At 50.6% G+C, this 21,057-nt stretch overlaps 1 protein-coding gene across 2 annotated transcripts in view; it reads left to right on the forward strand.

Annotated features, from left to right (window-relative positions):
* Window positions 1-21,057, forward strand: part of Wnk2 (WNK lysine deficient protein kinase 2) — a 104,984-nt gene that overhangs the window by 71,653 nt on the left and 12,274 nt on the right. For both annotated transcript variants that reach the window (XM_028763240.1, XM_028763241.1), the window contains 13 exons: window positions 185-234; window positions 1,094-1,262; window positions 1,330-1,446; window positions 4,022-4,192; window positions 4,303-4,348; window positions 4,881-5,000; window positions 10,305-11,122; window positions 11,420-11,495; window positions 13,799-13,887; window positions 13,985-14,664; window positions 16,848-17,062; window positions 18,046-18,216; window positions 18,999-19,097. In XM_028763240.1, the coding sequence (XP_028619073.1) occupies window positions 185-234; window positions 1,094-1,262; window positions 1,330-1,446; window positions 4,022-4,192; window positions 4,303-4,348; window positions 4,881-5,000; window positions 10,305-11,122; window positions 11,420-11,495; window positions 13,799-13,887; window positions 13,985-14,664; window positions 16,848-17,062; window positions 18,046-18,216; window positions 18,999-19,097 (2,821 nt within the window). The remainder of the gene's footprint in view (window positions 1-184; window positions 235-1,093; window positions 1,263-1,329; window positions 1,447-4,021; window positions 4,193-4,302; window positions 4,349-4,880; window positions 5,001-10,304; window positions 11,123-11,419; window positions 11,496-13,798; window positions 13,888-13,984; window positions 14,665-16,847; window positions 17,063-18,045; window positions 18,217-18,998; window positions 19,098-21,057) is intronic.

The raw sequence follows: 21,057 nt of genomic DNA on the forward strand, positions 1-21,057 counted from the left end.
TGAGTTTCAAGAATCTGCTTGCCTCTAAGCCTTTCAAAATTACCCTCGCCACACACTGGGCCTTGTGTGGAGAGAGCCTCAGAGGAGGTGGGGAGGCAGCTGCATGCTGTGGCTGGCCTCACCACTGAGGGGAGGCAGATCAGCACAATGTAACCCTGTTCTCTTTACTCTGTTCTTTTTTTAGGAGCAGGTCTCACAAGACAAACCCCCAGCCCCCCCACAGAACTGTGAGAGGTACGCTCTGCCTTGCCCTCAGGATGGGGGGGAGGTGTAGGCTCAGGAGCTGGCTTGGCCCGGCCTAGTATTGCTTGGTGCTTTCATTCAGATCCTGCCCTAGTTTGCCCAGACATTATCAGGACTTTTAACAGATATTGCACACCCACCTACCCACCCCGCTTTCCCAAATCTGACCCAGAGTGGCTCCGGGACCATCTTTCTGGTCTTTGTCAACCCAGGATGAATCCTGGTTGCTGTCAGCCCCTGCTACGCTATGGGTCCTGGCACTAGACCTTGTCAGTCCAGGTTGAGGTCCGGTTGTTGTTGGTCCCTGCTGAGCTGTGTGTCCTGGCACGAGTCCTTGTGCTGAGGACATTCCAAAAGTGGGAGGTCATGGGCAGAGTCTCGGTACTCTATGGTATGCCTAGGCCCAGATGTTCAGGTTTCCCCTCCTGTGATCTGAGGTGGCAGTGCTGGTCTTACTGAGGTGGGTATGGGAGGTAGCTGGGATCTCCTACGATCCCAGGAGACTGGAGGTTGTGCGTGCAGGAAGCTCAGCAGACTCCACAGTCCTTACAACAGCCTAGAGTGTCTGAGGTCTTATTTGCTCAGATGGGGGAAGGGAAGCACACAGATCCACTTCACAGGCAAAAGGCCTACAGGACCATCCAGCCCACCACTGGGAAGCTAGTGCTTCCCCTGGTCCCAGGTGGGCACTGGAGGAAGAAGGGTCTCCAGTCCCCTTACAGGCTAGGTACCATCTCTGCAGGCCAGAACTTTAAGCACTTAAGGCTTTAAAGCTCCAAGACTGGACTGACTGATGGTGGATTTTCTGATGAATCCATGTATACCATTAAAATTCTTGGTTTTCCCTCAGCTTTGGAGGTTCTGATGTCACCTCTGGAAGAGATCTGAGTGACAGCTGTGAAGGCACCTTTGGAGGGGGCAGGCTGGAGGGAAGGGCCGCCCGGAAACACCACCGTAGGTCCACTCGTGCACGCTCTCGGCAGGAGAGGGCCAGCCGGCCCCGGCTCACTATCCTGAATGTGAGTGGCTGATGTTTGGGGCACATGGGTGTGAAGTCCTCTGCAATCTGATCATGGTTTCCTGCAGGTGTGTAACACGGGGGACAAGATGGTGGAGTGTCAGCTGGAAACGCATAACCATAAGATGGTGACCTTCAAGTTTGACCTTGATGGGGATGCTCCAGATGAGATTGCCACATACATGGTAAGGCTGGGTCAGGGCTGAGGCTGCCTCCTTGAGGTCCTTAGACTCTCCTAAGAGTTAAAATATTAGTTTAGTCCTGCATTGAGGTGTTTGGGTGGCCTATGGGCCAGTCACAAAACTTAGCAACTGTCCCCAGAGCTGTGGATATCTAGGGAGGGCATCAGCTTCCCGAAGGTGGTTTTTGTGGCTTCTTCCGCAGACTCCTGTGTAAGGACAACTCAAGTGCAAAGCACCTACACAGTTTCTCAATCTAAATTGCACCTTTTTGGTCTCAGGTTTCCCCTAGATACCTCCTCTCATTCATTCTATTGCTTTCTCCTCCTATGAACTCCATAAAGGATTGAGACACACATTTTAAAGCCAGGTTCTCTAAAAGCTCTCCCCCAGTAAGCAGTATGTAAATGTATAGACAGTCCATGCCTCCCACGGCCCTCTGCCTTGCTCCCTGCCCCTGCTTCGGGGTTGGAGGCATCCGGAGGCTCCAGTGGAAGCACAGGTGTCGACGGTGGAATGGGGCGCGGTGGGAGACAAAACACCTGACAGGAGCAAGGAAGGAAGTGTTTCATTTAGCTCACGACTAGGGAAGGTCTTGGCAACAGGAGTGTTGGTGGCTTGTCACCTTGCACCCACAGTCAGGAAGCAGAGAGAGATGAATGCTGGTACCCAGCCAGCTTTCTCTTTTGTGTTCAGTCCGACACTCCATTCCACATTTAGGATGGGCCTTCCCGCCTCAATGAGCCTAAGGTAGCAAGTCCATTATAAACATGCCCAGAGCTTTGTCTCCTGGGTCACTCCAGGTCCTTTGACTTGATGATTAATATTAGTCATCACAGATGTTAGTTAGAAAAGCATTGCCTCATCTGGGGCCATCTTGCCACATGTCGGATGCTCCATTGCTTGGATCTCGGGCTTACCCTGGCAGACCATTGTACAGAGGAAATCAGACGTTTGAATTAGCTTGGTTTTGCTTTCAATTTATACTTGAACCCGAAATTTTATGTTTTTCTCTGTTTTATTTTTAAATGTGTTTTTATTTCTTTAATCTCTTTTTAAGAAGAAGAAACCTATTCCTATCAGGAAGCCATAGGGGCTTTGTTTAGTTTTGCCAGACTTACAATACTCCATATCCTCTTGAATGCTTCAGCCTGTGTCACCCATCCAGGTGCTCTTGACTACAGACACTCTACTCTACCCTCAGGCAGAGGGTACCCTGCACTTACAGGCTGCAAGCCACACTCAAGGGTAGCCAAGGGGGCAGCCTCAGCCTCATCTGGGGGAGTAGTGGTACTCTGTGGGTATTGTCTAGGTGGTTGGAAGAATACTGCTCTTCAGCTATCTTTTAGGAGCTGCAGGCCCACCCACAGGGGATGGATGGTCCAGGCATGTGTGAGGCTACCCATCTGTATAGATGGGAAGAATGGTTAGAAAGAACAGGTACTGGAGACCCCTAGGAAAGAAGGCAGTTGGTGTGTCTCCCTGGAGCTCTTTGTACAAAGAGAGATAAATCATGCTGAATCTGCCTAAGGCAGCCAAGACACAGTGGGCCAAGGTTACCCATGGGAGCATTAAGGACAGTGACTGTGTCCTGGTGAGCCTAGCCCAGAGACCCTGGTATCCAGAGTATGGTATTAACCTTCTAGTTACCTCTATATTCCGAGCCCTGGGCTGGGGTTTTTCCGTTCCCACTGCTGGGTGGGGGATGGAAGACAGTCAATTCTACAAGAACTCCTTGACCATGAGGAGGCAGACAATGCAGGCATTATAGAATCGTGGGTTTCTGGACTCAGACCTGGCCTGCCAGAAGGACAGTATCTGGTATAAGTGGAAGCTGGAAAGCCCTGTGTTTGGACACCAAGGTCCAAAGATGATTAGCTGGAGAGGTCCTGGTATTGTTCCTTACTGGGGCAGCAGCAAGGCTAAGACACAGAGATCTGCCTGTTCAGTGCAGCTGAGTCTGCTGTGGCAAACTTTGGAAGAGCTGAGAAGAGGCATGTGGCAGTAAGGCAGGAGCTCTGTGAAGATGAACTGTAAAGAGAGCCAGTCATAGTGGCGCATACCTTTAATCTCAGTACTTGGAAGACAGAGGCAGAGTGTCTATGGAAGTTAGAGGCCAGCCTGGTCTACATAGTGAGTTCTAGAACATCCAGGACTACTCAGTGAGACCATGTCTAAAAACAATATTATTATTATTACTATTATTATTAAAATAGGTGTGGCTCATTATCTGGTATTTGTGTCCCTGTTAGGCCCTCTGCCTAAGACCCAGTACTGGTGCACCTGTCTTTCTTGGAAATTCTTTGGGTAGTCTGTGGTTCAGCTCTTGCTCCAGGAAAGCTGTGCCACATGAGGCCATCTGGTTGTGTGGGATAGGATTTTCAGCTTCAACTGCATTCCTGTGTCTCTGGGGCCATCAACTTCCTCCCTTGGCTGTTCAGACCCAAACAGGGGACACACCCTTTGTCTTGTCTTCCCTTGATACCTAGGGCTGGTTAGATGTATGTGTATCCTTGATAGAGGCTCAAAGCAGCCATAGTCTATGGAAGGTTGTCACCTGCAATCCCATGTCCCTTTGTAGGTAGAGCATGACTTTATCCTGCCCGCTGAGCGAGAGACATTCATCGAGCAGATGAAGGACGTCATGGACAAGGCAGAAGACATGCTCAGTGAGGACACAGATGCTGATCATGGCTCTGATACAGGGACCAGCCCTCCACACCTGGGTACCTGTGGTCTGGCCACGGGGGAGGTGAGAGCCCAGGTCCCAAGGGCATGCTGGTGGATGCAGCAGGCAAGAGGTTCTGGAAAAAGCCCTCAGTGAGCAAGGCTTCTGACCCACAATCCCTTTCCCTCATGCAGGAGAATGGACAGTCCCAAGCCAATGCCCCTGTCTATCAGCAGAATGGTAAGTCTGTCTCTTACAGCTGTACCTGGCAGAATAGCCAGCCTTAGGGAAGAACCATTGTCCTGCATCCTCTGTGCTCTGAGGCTTTGGCCACTGCACCAGAAGGATTATGGGGAGTGGTGATGTTGGTTTCTCAGCTGGATATGGCTACCCTGTCCCAGCAGCCACTAACCTCTGGTGGCCATCACTTCCTTTAAGGCTGGTGCTATAGACACCCCAAGAACTGAATCAGGCTTTTCTAGAGTCTCTAGCTGCCAGGAAGGCTCATTGGCCTGGGTGCCCACCCTACACTCTTGGTTGAAAGGAGCTGATGGAAGCCCTTCCCAAGTCCTCCTTATCAAGGGGCCTGCAGGAAGTCGTGGAGTGAAGCTGTTTAGGATTATAAGAGAGCGCTTGAGTCCCTGCCCACTCCCATGGGAGAAAATTCCACAGATGGAGTGAACTTCTTAGAGCTCCTCATGGAATCTGGTACGGCCCCCTAGCCTAGAGCTGCCGGCTCCCTCTCAGGACCTCTTTCTGCTCTCTTTCTCAGTCTTGCACACGGGAAAGAGGTGGTTTATCATCTGTCCAGTGGCTGAACACCCAGCAACAGACACTTCTGAATCATCACCCCCACTTCCTCTAAGCTCCTTGCAGCCAGAAGCCAGCCAAGGTAGGAGTACACATGACCCCGAGCCCCTTCCCTGGCAACCCAAGAGCTTCTGCCTGAGCAGCCCTGTGCTAGGATACGTTGGGTACCTAGTATTATGAAAGCTACTGCTGCCCCATGCCATCACTTCAAAGCTCAGGACAGCCTACAGGCCATGTTACCATTTCTTCCTGTTCTTACTGTTTTCATCAGGGCAGCACTGGCTTGAACTGGCTTTATTATTTTTGCCACTCACGGGAGGTGCCAGCATGATTGTGTACAGTGACTGTCTCACCTGTCTTTGTCACCTTCAGTAGACCCATGGTGGACATGCTCTTGGAATCTTGCTCTGCATGGGGAGGTGGGATTCTGAGACTACTTAATTCTCAGTTGTCACATGGGTGAGTCTGTGCTATTCTTCTGAGACTGCCTGCACCTATCCCCACAGATCTCTGCAAATGTTTCCTTCAGCACTGTTGGTTAAGTCTTGATTTTTACATCTATGGTTTTAGAAGGCTGATCTGGTCATTGGAACAAACTTAAGCTTTACTTCCTCATCACTTGGCAAGAAAGCTGATGATTAAATAGGTTGGGTTTCCATCATACTACACTCATGAAGAGGATGTGTAAGTCAGTTTGTCTCCTTATTGTATGTTTCCAGTGAATTCCATTCACGTTTGGAGATTCATTACCACAGGGAGGTTATCTTAGTAGTAAGGTTCAGTGAAGGATGCTTAGGGGGTGGGCTCAGCCTCTCCTGAGAGGCCAGGGGCTGGTGACCTCATCTAAAGAATGACTTTCACAATGAGGATCTCTTCACATAATCCATCTTTCTTGGCTTATACACACTTCCTGGTTTGAGGAAAGTCACATTTTAGCGTGCCATAGGGTAGTAGCACAGTGGAGTGTCACAGTATGGTATGACATTAACAGAAAGTGAAGTGGTGTTAAGAGCACAGTTAAACCCTCACCCTTCATCTACATACTGATGATCTTGGAAACCATTCATAGAAAGTTTGCATATAGTGGGGATATGGGATGGAGAAGTAGGTGACAGACGTGTTAATTTGAATTAACTATCCACAGGGGAGGGCCCAAAGACTTGATGAGTTCTGAAAGTCACATGTTTGTCTCCTTATTGTATGTTTCCAGTGAATTCCATTGTATTTTTGGCACTGGAAATCTGAAGACAGTGAAAATTTATCAGGTCCTAATTAGGGGTACAAAACCCAGATATAAGCCGAGTCTTGGCCCCTTTGCAACTAGGAATGTCTCTCATCCTACAGGAGTGTCTGAGCAAGGCTAGAGCTATTACACTGTAGAGAGAAGGGCTATAAAGTCCAGGTGTCTGGGTGTTCCTGCTGAGGCTGTGTCTGAGAGGCTGAAAGAGGCAGGCCTGCAGAGAGGAACCCTGGTACCTAGGGAAATCTAAGGGGCAGGAGCTAGCTGAACCTTGAGGGGAGAACGATAGAGCTACAATAGCAAACCTGAAACCTGCTGATTTTCTTATGTTCTCTGCTGCCCAGCCCCAGTTGGCACAGTCATAAAACTGGCTGTTTTCTGTCCAGTGTGGTTCAGAGCAGGAAGTCCAAGGGAACCAAGAAATATCACAAGGGCACAAAATAGAAGAAACTTAGAAGGTAGTCTCAGTTAGCTGAAGTCTTTGATACACCCTCAGCTGTGTGTGTATGTGTGTAGTGTGTGTTTGTGTTCGTGTGTGTGGGACACCCTGATTAGCATATAAAACTGGGAACTAAGCTAAGGGTTAAACCCCACCCAGGTTTCTGACTGGCCTCTAAGTGACTATACCAGTTTCAAATAGATTAGTCCTGCAAATATTGAAAATTGAACCAACTTGTAACTATGGCCCATAGAAGGCAGGCTGTGACTTGCAGGTTGCTACTCCTGGTCATCATGTTGATCATGAGCTGAAGCAAAAATAGCAGCGTTCACCATAGCAGCCAGAAAAATTTTAAGTTTGATATGTCATTCAAGATATTGAGGATAGAACCCAAAATTACTTGGCAAGTAGAAACCTAGGAAATGTCAGCTTCGTGGAAACAGCCAATCTGCCCATTAGCAAGATGTCACAGATGTTGGGTGACCTGGCAGCTCAGAGCAGCCATTATAAATGTGACTGAACCAACAGTCACAAACATCCTTGAAACAAATGTTTAGTAGAAGGTGTCAGGGGAAGGTACAGAGAAGAAAAGAATGCATGCACATTTTAACCCTAAAAATTGAAATATCCAAATTACGTAGCTGGAACACAGGGAAGCAAAGCAGGGTAAAAATGAGCAGAGCTTCAAGGGCCTGCCAAAGCTCTGACATTGTGCCAGAGCTCAGGAGAGGAAAGAGTACAGAAAAAAGATGTAGGGAAAGTAATGCTCAAAGCACCTCCAAGTTTTGCCAGAGGCAAAACCTAGATATTTAGGAAATCCCACGCAGGTGAAACAGGAGAAAATCATGCCTGAACACAGAATCAGTCTCCTGGAAACTGAAAGATGTGTCACGGGGACCTTCACAGAGCTGCAGATCTCTCAGTGGAAGCCATGATGTCCAGAAGCAAGCCGACACATTTGAAAGGTGGTGAAAGAAAGGCCACAGTGACCAAGATAATCTGTCTTCACAGAAAATGCCCTTAGAGACAGAAACAAGATGGTGCCGTTCTCAAAGATGCCTGAGAGAATTTGCTTCCAGAACACCTACTCTGCATGATTCAGGATCTTCAGACAGAAGAGAGACAACCCCAGACAGCACCATCAGGATGTAGGAAGAATAATGTGTGTGTGTGTGTGTGTGTGTGTGTGTGTGTGTGTGTGTGTGTGTCAGGGGGTGGTTCTAACAGACCATTCTCCTCTTGAGTCATTTGAAACATGGTTGAAATTTCAGAACCATAAAGCAGATGAGCTTTTCATCTTCGTAGATACAGAGCACAGTGGTGGGAGGGCAGACACAGGAATCCATGTCTGTAAGCCTTCTGCGTTCCAGCTGAAGTGGACTGTGCGTTCCAGTGAAGTCTAAGAAGATTGGGAAGTTGAGTGCGTCCTTTGTAATTTCCAGCATAACCATTAAAAGTACTGTTAAAAGAGATGTACTCAAATTCATAATAAAAAGATCAAATGAAAAAAAAATCAAGTAATCCAGAAGAAAAGAGAGGAAAGTGGGAAAAAAAAAACACCTTAGAGGGGAAGAAAACTTCCTAGAAAATAATAAAAAAAAAATTTAAATGGAGTAAGAAGCCTGACAACTTGAACTAAGTAGATGTGTCTACTATGAGAGCATGTGCTGCTAAGACCTACTATGGTAGAACACACTTTTAATCCCAGCACTCAGAAGGTAGAATGAGTTCAAGGCCAACATGCTCTACAGAGCAAGTCCGGGACAGCAGGGCTCTGTTACACTGAGAAACTGTCTCAAAAAAAAAAAAAAAAAAGAACACTTGCTACTCTTGCAGAGGACCCAGGTTTGGTCCCCAGCAACCACACAGTGTCTCACAACTGAGATGACTCAGTATTTAAATGTGCTTGCTGTCAAGCCCTATGACTCAAGTGAGATCCTAGACCCACATGTGGGAAAAAGAGAAGCGACTTCTGCAAGATTTCCTCCGACTGCCATACTTGTGCCACGGTACGTGTGCATGCTTGCACACAGATGCAAAACATAGACAAAAAAAAAAAAAAACAGAAAATGCTGTCGAGGATGTGGAGCAATGGGGAGCCATCTGTACAGCCGGTGAAAATGTAAATTAGTGCAGATGTTATAGGAAGCCGCAGGCAGTCGGCTCTTTAAGAAGTCAAAGTGGAACCATTACACAATTTAGCAGCCCCACAGATGCGAGTGTTCAAGTGAACTGAAGGCAAATTCTGGAAGAAATACCTGTTCTCCCATCTTCATGCAACATCATTTGCCATAGTCGAAGACAGAAGCATGTGGATAGAGAGAACATGTGTATACCTAGTAGACTATACAATCAGAAGTCAGGCCTCTCCCACTCCCCAAGGGCTCATGAGGGTTAACAGATTTCATAGGTGGGACACCATTCCCCACCTTGGAGGTGCCTTATCAGCTAGAGGTTCTCTTAGCTGCATCTTTGGGTGTGTACCTTGCTGGACAAGGGGACCTTGTACCACCACCCATGGATAGAACATTTCAAACCACAGAAGCAAGTATACTGTTTAGAAGACATGCCAATACCATCCGTAGCACAGGAGGGAAAGCTTCTCGGTCACTGACCTTTGGTAGGGTAGGAATGGAGGCTCCATGTGGATCTGGGGACAAGAGAGGGGCTTCAGATCTGATAGCCACTCTAGGTTATGGTTTTCATTGTGTGTGTGTATATGAGAAACACTGTGCAGGTATGGTGTTTTCACATATGTGAGAATCGACATGTGCACACATGTGTGGAGGCTGCAAGTTGATATTGGGAGTCTTGGTTGCTCTCCACCTTTTATTTTTAAGGCAGCCATCTTGTTTTCTGAGGAAGGGTCTCACATTGAAACTTCCTAATTTGGCTAGGCTAGTTGTCCAGTGAACTACCGAGATCTACCTGTCTCCACACACACCCAGCACTGGGATTATAGGCATGTGCCACCATGCTTGCCTTCTGGGTGGACGCTGGGGATCTAAACTCAAGTTTATGCTTGGATAGCAGATGCTTTATCCATGGAGCCAACTCCTCAGCCATTATGTTCATGGTTGTGAAAAGACACAGGGCTTCCATTTTGAAAGTGAGAAATAGATTTGAGGCATACCACAGTCTGTGCCCTCCCCTTGATTCTCACCACAGTCCCTGTGACTGCCTTTAGGGCCTCGGGTGCAATAGCAGGATACTGTTGGGCTATGTCTTACATGATGCCCAGGGCATTCACTCCCAGGATTCTTTGCTGATTCTACCTTCTGAATGCACCAAACACCGGGCATCTGGTGGATTGGAAGGTTCTGGGTTTCGCCTTGCTCTGGGGCATGAAAGAAAATGTAGCTCACTGTTTCTCTCGACACCTTCACTTGGTAAACTCCTGTTGGAGTTTTGTCTTGAATAGACAGCGTAGGCAGGTGGGCGGTAGTGCGTAAGCCATGCGTGACAAGTGCTGCAACCAGGGGGAGAGTGGGATGGTATGCAGTCTCGTAGGGTACTCTGTAGGGGCAGAGGTTCATAGATGAGAATCATCCTGGGAGGGGACAGAATGGCAGACAGGAACTTGGCCCCTTGGGAGAACAAAGATAAATTTGCTGGAGTCTCAAGCAGGTAGTCCTCAGTGTAGACAGGGAAGGGCTAGATGAAGAGAATCGGGGCAAATGATGCCAACCAATCCCTTTTTCTTCTAGACCCAGCGCCCTATCCAGACCAGCTGTCCTTGACGGACAAACCTAGTTTCCCAGCTGCTCAGCAGCTCCTGAGCCAGGCAGGCTCCAGCAACCCTCCCGGTGGAGCGTCAGCCCCCTTGGCTCCATCTTCCCCTCCTGTGACTACTGTAATCCCGGCAGCACCAGCCACCAGCACCGTGCCAGAGTCAGCAGCAGGGACTGCCATGCAGGCAGGAGGTCCAGGGACTCATCAAGGACCAGCCAGTGTCCATGAGACCCTCCAGCCACTGGCTGAGACACACCATGCCCAGTGTGCTGCCCAGCCCCTTAGTACTGGCCAAGGACCCTGCACCCCAGCTCTGGAAGCCTCTCGCTGCTCTACAGGTCTGGGGGAACCCATCTCAACCAGGGAGGTCAGCACTCAAGGAGAGCCCCTGCCTGCTTCAGTGCCAGAGCCCAGCCCTCCCACTGGGGCCACACAATCTGTTCCCGGTCAGCCACCACCCCCACAGCCCACCACAGTGGGGACTATCAGTCTGGCAGCTCCCCAGCTCCCCAGTCCCCCCCTGGGTCCTGCTGCTCCTCCACCACCACCCTCAGCCTTGGAATCTGATGGGGAAGGTCCACCCCCAAGGGTGGGCTTCGTGGACAACACCATAAAGAGTCTGGATGAGAAACTGCGGACTCTGCTCTACCAGGAGCACGTGCCCACCTCCTCAGCCTCGGCCGGGACCCCCATGGAGGCAAGCGATAGAGACTTCACCCTGGTGCCCCTGCGAGATCTTCCCTCAGCCTCGAGTGACAAGACCCCAAGCCTCACCCAGCAGACCCAGCCCTCAGTGAGTAGTTCGATTCACCCCAATACCCACTCCCTGGCCATGGCTGGAGGTGGGCAGGCATCCCAGCTATGCAGGGCCTGACTGGCTTTCTTGGTGGTGTGCCCGTGGTGTGTAGTGCCAAGAAATTCAGCTCAGTTGTTCATACGGAGGAGGCAGGGCAGGCCAGGGACAGTTCCAGTCATAGAGGTAACAGATCGGTGGCTTAGGATTTAGTTACTGAGATGTTGATAAGCCGAGCTCACAATTCGCTCACGATTCTGCTTTGTTGTTGTTGTTGTTTTGTTTTTCTTCTTTTAGTTGGAAAAGTCAGAAACGGCCCCTGCAGGATGGGCCCTGGCCCAGCGGGAACAGGGTGCATCTTCTCCAGTGACAGGTAACATCTTAAGATCAAAGTAGTGCAGGATACACTCTGAAGTTGCCACAGGCCCTTCTGGAAACCAGAGCCTTCGTACCCACATGCTTTCAGGGATGAAATAGCCCATCGAGTTTCAGAAGGGACTGCTCTCACAATCCAAAGAAAAAGTCCTATATGGGAACATGAAAGCTAGAATAAGCGAGTGGTGTACTAGGTATAAGAAGCATATCTAGGCCCCCAGCTCCCTGATGACTGGGTAGCTAAGGAGGGATAGGGGGATGAAGGGAGGGAGGAGGGGAGAGAGAGAGAGAAGGGTTGTTGTAAGCTCATGTCCACCGGGCACCAATGCTTGGGCAGGCGGAACTCCAAGGAGTTTGACTGCACTTATCCCATGCGGCCATGAGGGTGTGTGCTGGGCCGTAGGGAAGGGCCACTCAGGGGTGAGAAAGTGCAGTCTGAGATGTGGGGCACTGGAGCTGGCTCAGGGGTCCCCGGGCCTGTGACGAGGCTGGACATGGGGAGCTCCTGCTTGTCTCATAGGGTGAGTCTCCTTGGCTTGGTGGAGGTAGGCTTGGTGGCGGTTGAGGCTGGGAGCACAGAGAGGCCTTCTGTGGGAGATTAGGCTGCAGCTCGTAGGCAAAGGCCTTCTTCATGGCTCCCCATGGTGGATATTGACCAAAAGAGGTATCCATGGTTCTAAACAGTTGATATTGTCATGGCAAAAAAAAAAAAAAAATGGATACATAAGACCATACTCCCTTTCTCAGGGTGAGCCTGATATCAAATATCTTTTGCAGGGAGGAATGTCTGGGAAGGAAGTTTAATGGCTAAGCCCTCCAGGCCTTTAGGTACCTCATTAGCGTGGTTTGACACTAGGAGTCTGATCTGCTTTCTAAGGTGCCAGGTTTCCTCTCCAGATTTCATGACAATCAGCGTGATAAGTTTTATGACCCAGCTGGACCTGGCAAAGGTGACTTCCATGTCGTCAGTAGCAGGTGACTCCTCAGGTCTTAACTGCCTTCACAGTGAGAGGTGCAGTCCAGTTCCACCTGGTGGATCCAGGGGACAGCTGGGTTGGTTTCTGGGCTAGCGCTCCAAGAGGTTGACTCTAACCCAGTGCCAGTCTTGAGCTGAGGTCTCCATCCCAGATCTTTTATTAAAAAGACAATAGTGCCTCTGTGCCCTATAAGGGTACAAATCTATCCTCTTCTCAGAGTTCCAAAGTCTTGGTAGGCAGTAGAGGAGTTGCTCCAAAAGGCTGACTGATGATCCAGGTTGAAATGGGTGAACTTTTTAGTTTTTCAAGACAGGGTTTCTCTGTATAGTCCTAGCTATCCTGGAGCTCTCTTTGTAGACCAGGCTGTCCTTAAACTTCTAGATTCCCTCTGCCTCTGCTTCCCAAGTGCTGGGATTAAAGGCATGCACACCACAACTGGCCCAAAACAGGTGATCTTTATAACAGGCACAGAAATAGATGGAATGCAGTTGGTACTGAGGGCCTATCATTGGAGGAATGCAAGGATGAGGAAGGGGATCAAGTGTTGCCTACAAGTTGGGGACATATAATAGAGACCGGATTTGGGTCTCCTCTGAAATGTGAGGTTCCTATATAGAGTATACAAGGCACACTCATGTGAGTCTGTGTGTCAGTCTGTGGTTTGTCTTGGTGTGTGGTGACTGCCCAGTACCCCCTGGAGACTTCATTGGTGTCTGTGCTCTCCCCTCCCCCACCCCAGGTAGCATGTGGCCCAACTCTGGCCCTAGACTGCCTGTGACTTTCCACATCATGAAAGGGTCTCTCTGCTCTCTGCTCACACATACTCCTATCTGGGATTTTTTTTCCCTTGGTTTTTCAAAGCAGCCTAGGGAAGCTTGCCAGAAACATAGTAATATCCCACTCTGAAAATAGAGGACTAGGGGAGTGGTGTGTGTGTGTGTGTGTGTGTGTGTGTGTGTGTGTAGCAGGCACTCCCAACGTCCCACTAAGTAGGGCTAGGATCTGCTCTATAGCATCCTCTGAGATCCTCCTAAAGCCAGAGGCATCTGGGAAAACGTTTCAGGCACCAGAGTACAGAGTGTCCAAAATAAGGGTAATCCACCTGACACATCTTCCCTTCCCCAGGCTTGTGACTGTCTCTCAGGATGTGATGTTCCCAAGATGCCACAGATAGGGCACCACAGTGCATTCTCAGTCTTCAGAGCCCATGGAATGTCACCCCTCCCTGCCCAGTGGCCATACTCCCACTTCGTGGGCCTCTGGGCTGTGAGCCATCCCTCACTAGTCTCTCCCCAGCTTTAGTAACACTGTCCTGTTCCTACAGCAGAGTCATCTTCCAGCAACACACTGGGCTGTGACAGTGACACAGGGCAGGTGGCCTCGGACTCCCCGACAGCACCCAGCGTCCCTCAGGTAAAGGAGACACTTACCAAGCACTTAGCCAGAAGGGAGCAGGGGATTCTAACCTCAGCAGGTTCTCACAGAGTCTTCATTTCTGTTCCTTCCTCAGGATGCCTCTGTTTCTTCCGTCCCTACACACATGGATCCCAAAGATCAGAACAGTAGTGTTCCCAGAGAGGCCTTGGTAGCACCCATGCAGAGTGGCCCAGGGACCTTCACAGAGGGCAGCCCAGCCCAGCTGCGTGGCGCTCGGGACTCCGGGTCTCCTCATAAGCGGCCAGGGCAGCAGGACAGTAGTTCTCCGGCCAAAACTGTGGGCCGCTTCTCCGTGGTCAGCACACAGGATGAGTGGACTCTGGCATCACCTCACAGCCTGCGGTACTCTGCCCCACCTGATGTCTACCTGGATGAGATCCCCTCTAGCCCTGACGTGAAGCTGGCAGTGCGGCGGGTACAGACGGCCTCCTCCATCGAGGTTGGCGTTGAGGAGCCTGCCTCTAGTGACTCTGGGGATGAATGCCTAAGGAGGAGGACCCAGGTGCAGAAGCAGTCCTCCCTGCCGGGTAGCGGTGGTGTGGCAAGTGACTTTGTGAAGAAGGCTACTGCCTTCCTACACAGGTCTTCAAGGTCTGGCTCGCTGGGACCTGAGACACCCAGCAGGGCAGGCGTGAAGGTCCCCACCATCAGCGTCACCTCCTTCCACTCCCAGTCATCCTACATCAGCAGTGACAATGACTCGGAGTTTGAGGATGCAGACATAAAGAAGGAACTGCGCAGTCTGCGGGAAAAGTACGTTTTGGAGGGCACGGGTCACCTAACTGGAGTGGGGCTCACCCGGCCAGCACAGGGAGGGGATGGGAGCCTGCATGGCTGGGGAAGGTTCTTCTAGCCGGCCTGGATCTAGTCAGTTCTATTGGATGGAGTTTAGATCAAACCATGAGGTATCTACTGGTAGGCTCTAGTCAGAGCAATGGGACAGTGAAGAGGCCAGTTAACTTCTACCCTCCAAGCTGAGGCCCCATCTAGGATGTCTTTGCACTGGGGCAGCCACAGTCTGTCACCTGCATGATTATTGTGGGTTCTCGGAGTACGTGCTGGGACCAGGAAACCTGTACCTTCTTCAGGCTGTCCTTCCTTACCGCCTTCCTTCCCTATTGATCTGTCCCCGCCTCTCCCTGTCTCAGAGTCTCTCTCTCGGCTTGCCTCTCACCCAGAAAGTACTCACTCTTCCCCTTTATGATCAGGGATCACTAATGCCCTGAGCTGCCCTTCAGTGTGGGAAGGTAGAGCTTGACAGGCGAGCTTCTGGAGTGTGGCCCGTGAGACCCCACCAGCAGCTGAAGCGCAGGGATTTGCTTCAACTGTCTAAATGAGCTGAGGGGGCTGAGGGGCTACCAGTGCCCTGAGAGACGAGGAGACACTGAGGCTGCAGAGCTTCTGCAAGACTGTGAGGGGGAAGGCGTGAAGACTGCCAGTCTTGGGACCCTTAGCAAGGTAGTCCCAAGTGACCAGAGTGGAACTTCTGTTGAAGTGAGAAAATGGAGGAACAGTGCTCTGAATCCTAAAGAAGGAGTCTTGTCTGCTGACCCCAATAGACCCACAGGCAGACAGCCTTCCTCTGGAAATACTGCTATCTCTCCCCAAATTTTCAGGGAGAAAATCATTTCCACTTGGTGTTTATTGATTGGTGTGTGTGTGTGTATTCATGTGTGTGTGCACTAATATGTGTCAGTGTGGATATATGCATGCACACCTTTGTGTATACAAAAGAAGAGTTCAGAGAGGTCAAGATCAGGTACATCATCACTTCCCCCCTTAGTTTTAAGACAGAGTATCTTACTGAACCTGGGGTTCACAAATTTGTCTAGACTTCCTAGCCAGGATGCTATAGTCATCTTCCTGTCTCTTCCTCCCCAGTGCTGGGGTTACAGGTGTGCTGGGGTTACAGGTGTGACCGGGTTACAGGTGTGCCCAGAACCCAAGCTCAGATCCTCATGCTTTCATAGCAGGCATTTTACTCATTAGGTCTTTGATATTTTTGAAAATAATTTTAAGCTAAAGAAAGTCTTTAAAAAAAAAAAAACTTAGAGAGCAAGGCTTAACACCTCTCCTATAATTCCAGTACTGTGGTGGCTGAGCTAAGAAGATTACTGAAAACACAAGGCTAGCCTAGGCTGCATTTTGAGCCCCAAGCCAACCAGGAGTATGTAGGGAAACCCTGCCTTAAAACAAAAGATTGACCACCATTGAAGATGTAGCCAGGAGGTTAGCATGTATCTTCTCATTTCCCACTGTGAAAAACAGCTGTTTTCCCAACATAAGAGATGGAGGAAATAGGCTGGGGCCTGTGTCAGGGTGATGCCAGGCTCCTAAGTACAGTGAAGTTCCCTACCATGACAGGAGGGTAGCAGGGAAGGTGGTAAGTGAAGCCCATAGGTCCCAGCAGGGACCTGCATTCTTCCCTTTGGCTGTCCTAGAGACTGCACTGCCCACACCCTGTCCGATCTGCCGTTTGCCTGACTTCTACCTGCACCGTAACCATGGCAGAAGCCCTCTGCAGTAGATCAAGTGGAACTGTTGTTCATCAGTCACACGTCTTACACAGTGCCAGCCATTCTCTAAGTCATCTTCCCGCTTCCTCAGTTACCTTTCATGGGGGAAATAATTCACCTTGCCTTGAACAGAGGTAGACCAGCTGTGCACAGTACCGCACGCCTATAATCCTAAGCGGATACATAGGGCTTTGGTTGTAAGCAGTGTAGGTGTGGAATAATCCATACTTCCTTGGCTATTGAGACTATTTAGTAGTGATCATGAATCTGGATGTCTGAAAACTTGACCTGTGTGTTCCCACCTGGCTTAGACAGTGCCGTTGAGAGCCTACAGACAAGGCATCATTCCTTGTGTCCATGCAGCCTAGCCTTTCCCTGAAGGAGAAGCCCACCTGCCCTGCCTCCTCTCTTCTGCTCCAGGCACCTGAAGGAAATCTCTGAGCTACAGAGCCAGCAGAAGCAGGAGATTGAAGCCCTGTACCGACGCTTGGGCAAGCCGCTCCCTCCCAATGTGGGGTTCTTCCACACCGCACCCCCTATGGGCCGCAGGAGAAAAACCAGCAAGAGCAAATTGAAGGCTGGCAAGCTGCTGAACCCCCTGGTGCAACAGCTCAAGGTCGTGGCCTCCAGCACAGGTCTGCTGCTTCTATGGGAGGGCTATACCTAGGCTGAGGAGGGCTGGTGCCGGGGGACCCCAAGTTAGCCTGAGAGGCTGGCTCTGGGTTGTTTTCTTTTTCCTGGATCTCCTTATACTGGAGCTGGGAGTCTCTGCAAGGCCAGGGAAGCCCCAGGCCTCCACTCTAGTGCCGATGGAAAGGCCTTTGTGAGGATTAGGGCTGCATGGAGCCAGATCTTGGTCCCATGTGGAAGGAGGGCGCCACTCCTGGACCACATTGCACCTAGGAAGCCCCAGAGCACTCCATCCCTGTTCCTACATGTAGGATACAGAATGGGATGGAAGTGACTGCTTCCTCTGGCCCTATAACTTAGCCACACATTAGCCCCTGCTCGCTGGGTATCAGGTGGCTGCCTTTTCAGGCAGGGAGAAGATGGGCTGTTCTCCAGGCCTTGCAATAGTGATACCCAGTCCCTGGTGCTGCAGAGGCCAGGCATCAAGCAGCACCTTTTGCATGTCACGGTTCCTTTGAGGCCCCTAGAACTGTGGTGAAGGGTGCACACAGAGGGGGTGGGGGGAATCCATGAACCTCAGTCTCCAGAATGACAGATGGGAAGGCACTACTGAATGATCTGCAGGCTCTCCCTAATTGTGAACCACTTGCAAACTGCACACGTGATGTAAGCACAGTGCCAATCCCAAAGCTAAGGGGAAGCTCTGTGACACATGTGCAAAGGCCACGTGTCACTTTGAGCTCACATCCATTACCTGCCACTTACTTGCACAGCATAGATCTGGCATGGCACTGGGACTTGGTAAAGGGGGACACTTTCTTTGACCCCAGCACTTGAGACCAGGAGCTTGTCTGTATACTGGTATTCTACAAGAGACTCAACTTCCCCAAGGTCACCCAGCAGAGAGCAGGAAGCCAACCCAGCCACACCCTTCCCTGCCCAGTGGCGCCTCATGGTGCCTGTCACCTCTTCTCCCCCCCTCGCCCAGGTCATTTGTCTGACTCCAGCAGAGGCCCTCCCACTAAGGACCCTGCCCACGCCAGCACGCCCCCGGGCACCAAGGCAGTTCAGACCCAGCAGCCCTGCTCCGTTCGGGCCTCTCTGTCCACAGACATCTGCTCCGGTTTAGCCAGTGATGGAGGCGGAGCGCGTGGCCAAGGTGATTTCCAGCTTGCCTGTCTCCAAGCATGTGCCAGCCACGTAGGACCTCAGTGGTGTCCCAGGAGCACGCCTGTGTGTGTAGAGGGGGCCAGAGCTACAGCTAAGGCTGCTAAGCAGCTTTATAAAAACAAACAAAAAAAGGAGAAAATTGTAAAGGTGTAGTCTTTGAATACAAAGAATGGAATTGTCCCGCCATGTAAGCGGCTCAGAGGCAGGCGATGGGTTGCTAAAGGGGACCTCAGGAAGTGACCATGTGACCAGGAGGGATCAGCCCGATGACTGGGGAGGGGGCGGGGCCTGGCATCTTGCTGTGTTCTGCGATGCCTGTTCCTAGGCCCTGGCTACCCTGCCCTGCCTGCTTCCCACAGCAGAGCCAGACGGTGCTAAACACCGGGTCCTTCCAAAGTCCACGGGACGGCTAGGGGACAAGGGCTCAGCTCTCAGGCTGGGATGTCTGCTCATCACTGCCGTGGACGGCAGCAGCTGCTCGATAAGGCGCTTTCCTGTCCTCACCATCTCTGTCCAGAGAAATCATGGTGACCGATAAAGGTGCCCCACCTGCCCCACCCCTCCTCCTCCTCCGGGCCGCTTCTCTTCCGCTCCTACCGTTTGCCTCCTCCCATTCTGTGGTCAGTGGCTTTGGTGCTTGGGCTGGGCTAGATGGAGCCGTGGATGTTAAGTTACAAGGCTGGTGTGTGGCTGTTGGTGTGGAGGAGGAATCGCAGCAACCTGTACTTGATAAGTGTCTCTCTGTTTTCTTCCCTTTATATTCATTTGCAGGCTGGACGGTTTACCACCCAACGTCTGAGAGAGGGGCCTATAAGTCTAGTAGCAAGCCTCGTACTCGATTCCTCAGTGGACCCGTATCTGTGTCCATCTGTCTGTATTTGTTCTTTTGTATTTTCCCACCTCCAAGCCCTTGGTTTCTCCCCTCCCCCCACCCCGTCTTCATCACCTCTCATACATTTCATAGGACGCCACTCTAACCCCTAAAAGTCACCTCCTCCATGCAGAAGGTGGACCTCACAAGCCATTGCACATGGTGTCCATAGTCACCCAGCTCCAGACGGCTGTGTGCATGCTCTTGGCTGCATCCAGGCACCAAAATCATGCGCAACAGTGTACCTACCTCCGTTATGGCCCCTCCACCCACACATGGCGGCGCATTCTGCCCCCTCCTGTCACCTCATTTATTTTCTTTTCTTCTGTTGGACGTAGTTTTCTGTTGCAATTGTGGCCAGTATACATGTCTGCTGTCTCCCAGATCCAATGACAACAAAAAGACAACCCCAGCCTTCTCCAGAGACCCAGTGTGTCACACATGCACCTGACCCTCCCACCACATGCATGTAGCAGACTTATACAGCCCTAATGTCCCTGGAAGGTGTGATTTCTGTGTAGGGCCAAAGCCCAGCACCCAGCTCTGTCTCCACCCTCTTTCCCATTCCCTGCATGTAGAGATGCTAAGAATGTGCTCCAGAGGTGTCGGGGGGTGGGGGTAATAGATCAGTGGCACAGCACTTGTCTAGCATGCAAAACAAAGGCCCTGGGCCCTTTTCTATCCCCTGCACTGCAAAACAAAGAACTTGATTCAGCTAGGGCTTCCTGGTCCTCAACCCCATCATCCAGGGGAGGACTAGTCCTCTCTGCCATTTCTCCTCTACTCTCTGCTAACTCCAACTCAGAGAGATGAATAGACACCTGCCCTGTTCCACATAACTCTTGCATTGGAACCTACATCCTGCCTGGGTCGCTATTCTCTCCCACCATAGTCTTCAGCTAACCCATGTGACATCAGAGATGAAGCCAGTGAGGCAGCTCCTCCAACTTCCACCAGACTCAAACCTAGTACCAACCAGCCTCCCTCACAGGCCCTGAGACTTGTTTCTAGTGCCCAGGAATGCCCACCTTCTGGGACAGACTCACCCTGGTGCAATTTGTTTTTAACCCTCATAATGATTGGCAGATCAATTCAAAGCTGTAGAGCTTTCAGGTTTTTTGTTTTTTAATAGGAAAAAAAAAGGAGCTTTTTGACAATTGGATTGGAGATACTGGTTTGGGCACATCATGATTTTTTGCTTGTACAATAAAGATACATTGTGCTTGTGGGGACCCAGAGACCATGTCTGTGGTGGGGACTGTCGTCATTCCCTAGTCCTTGCATCAGAGGGTCATCCTTCTCAAGGTGGATGGGTCAGAGACACGTGTCTGTGTGCAAGTACCAGGGTCTTCTTGGCATGTTCTTCTCTGTTCATTAGTCTGCCCATTTGTGGCACAGTGACATCTGTGAGAATGGTAACCGGGTGTGACATCACCTGGAACTCTGGGTACATCCTGTCCCCAGGGCAGAGCACATGGGGATACTGCTGACAGTCATGGCTCTGAGAGTAGTTTTTGTGTTTCAGGTCATGTTTTTGAATGGTGTTCATTGGTTTTATTGTGAGTTATTGGCCTGAGAATGAATGAATGTACACACACACACACACACACACACACACAGAGTGAGGAAAGGAGACCAGAAGGAAGGAGCATCTGAGCAGGCTTGGCCAGTTGCTTTCAGGTGTGGCGCTGCCCACACATGGTTTTTTGGTTTGTAGCCTGGCCTGCCAAACCATGTTGGACTGACTCAGCATTCTCTGGCCCCTGTATGTTCTCAAGGGGCTGCCTGCCAGGCAGAGCCCGGGTGAGTCCCTACTCTGGCCCCTCTCATTGTGATTCATTGTGACACATAGTAAGGAGTCTTGTGCCAGCCTACTCTACGGAAACGAAGACTCAAAGGCCCTTTTATCCTGCATGCTTCTGGCCTCTGAGCTTTAGGGATCCTGGCTTCTCACTAAGA

The sequence above is a fragment of the Grammomys surdaster genome, unplaced genomic scaffold, assembly GCF_004785775.1.
Source record: "Grammomys surdaster isolate TR1022 unplaced genomic scaffold, NIH_TR_1.0 137, whole genome shotgun sequence".
Lineage (NCBI taxonomy): Eukaryota > Metazoa > Chordata > Mammalia > Rodentia > Muridae > Grammomys > Grammomys surdaster.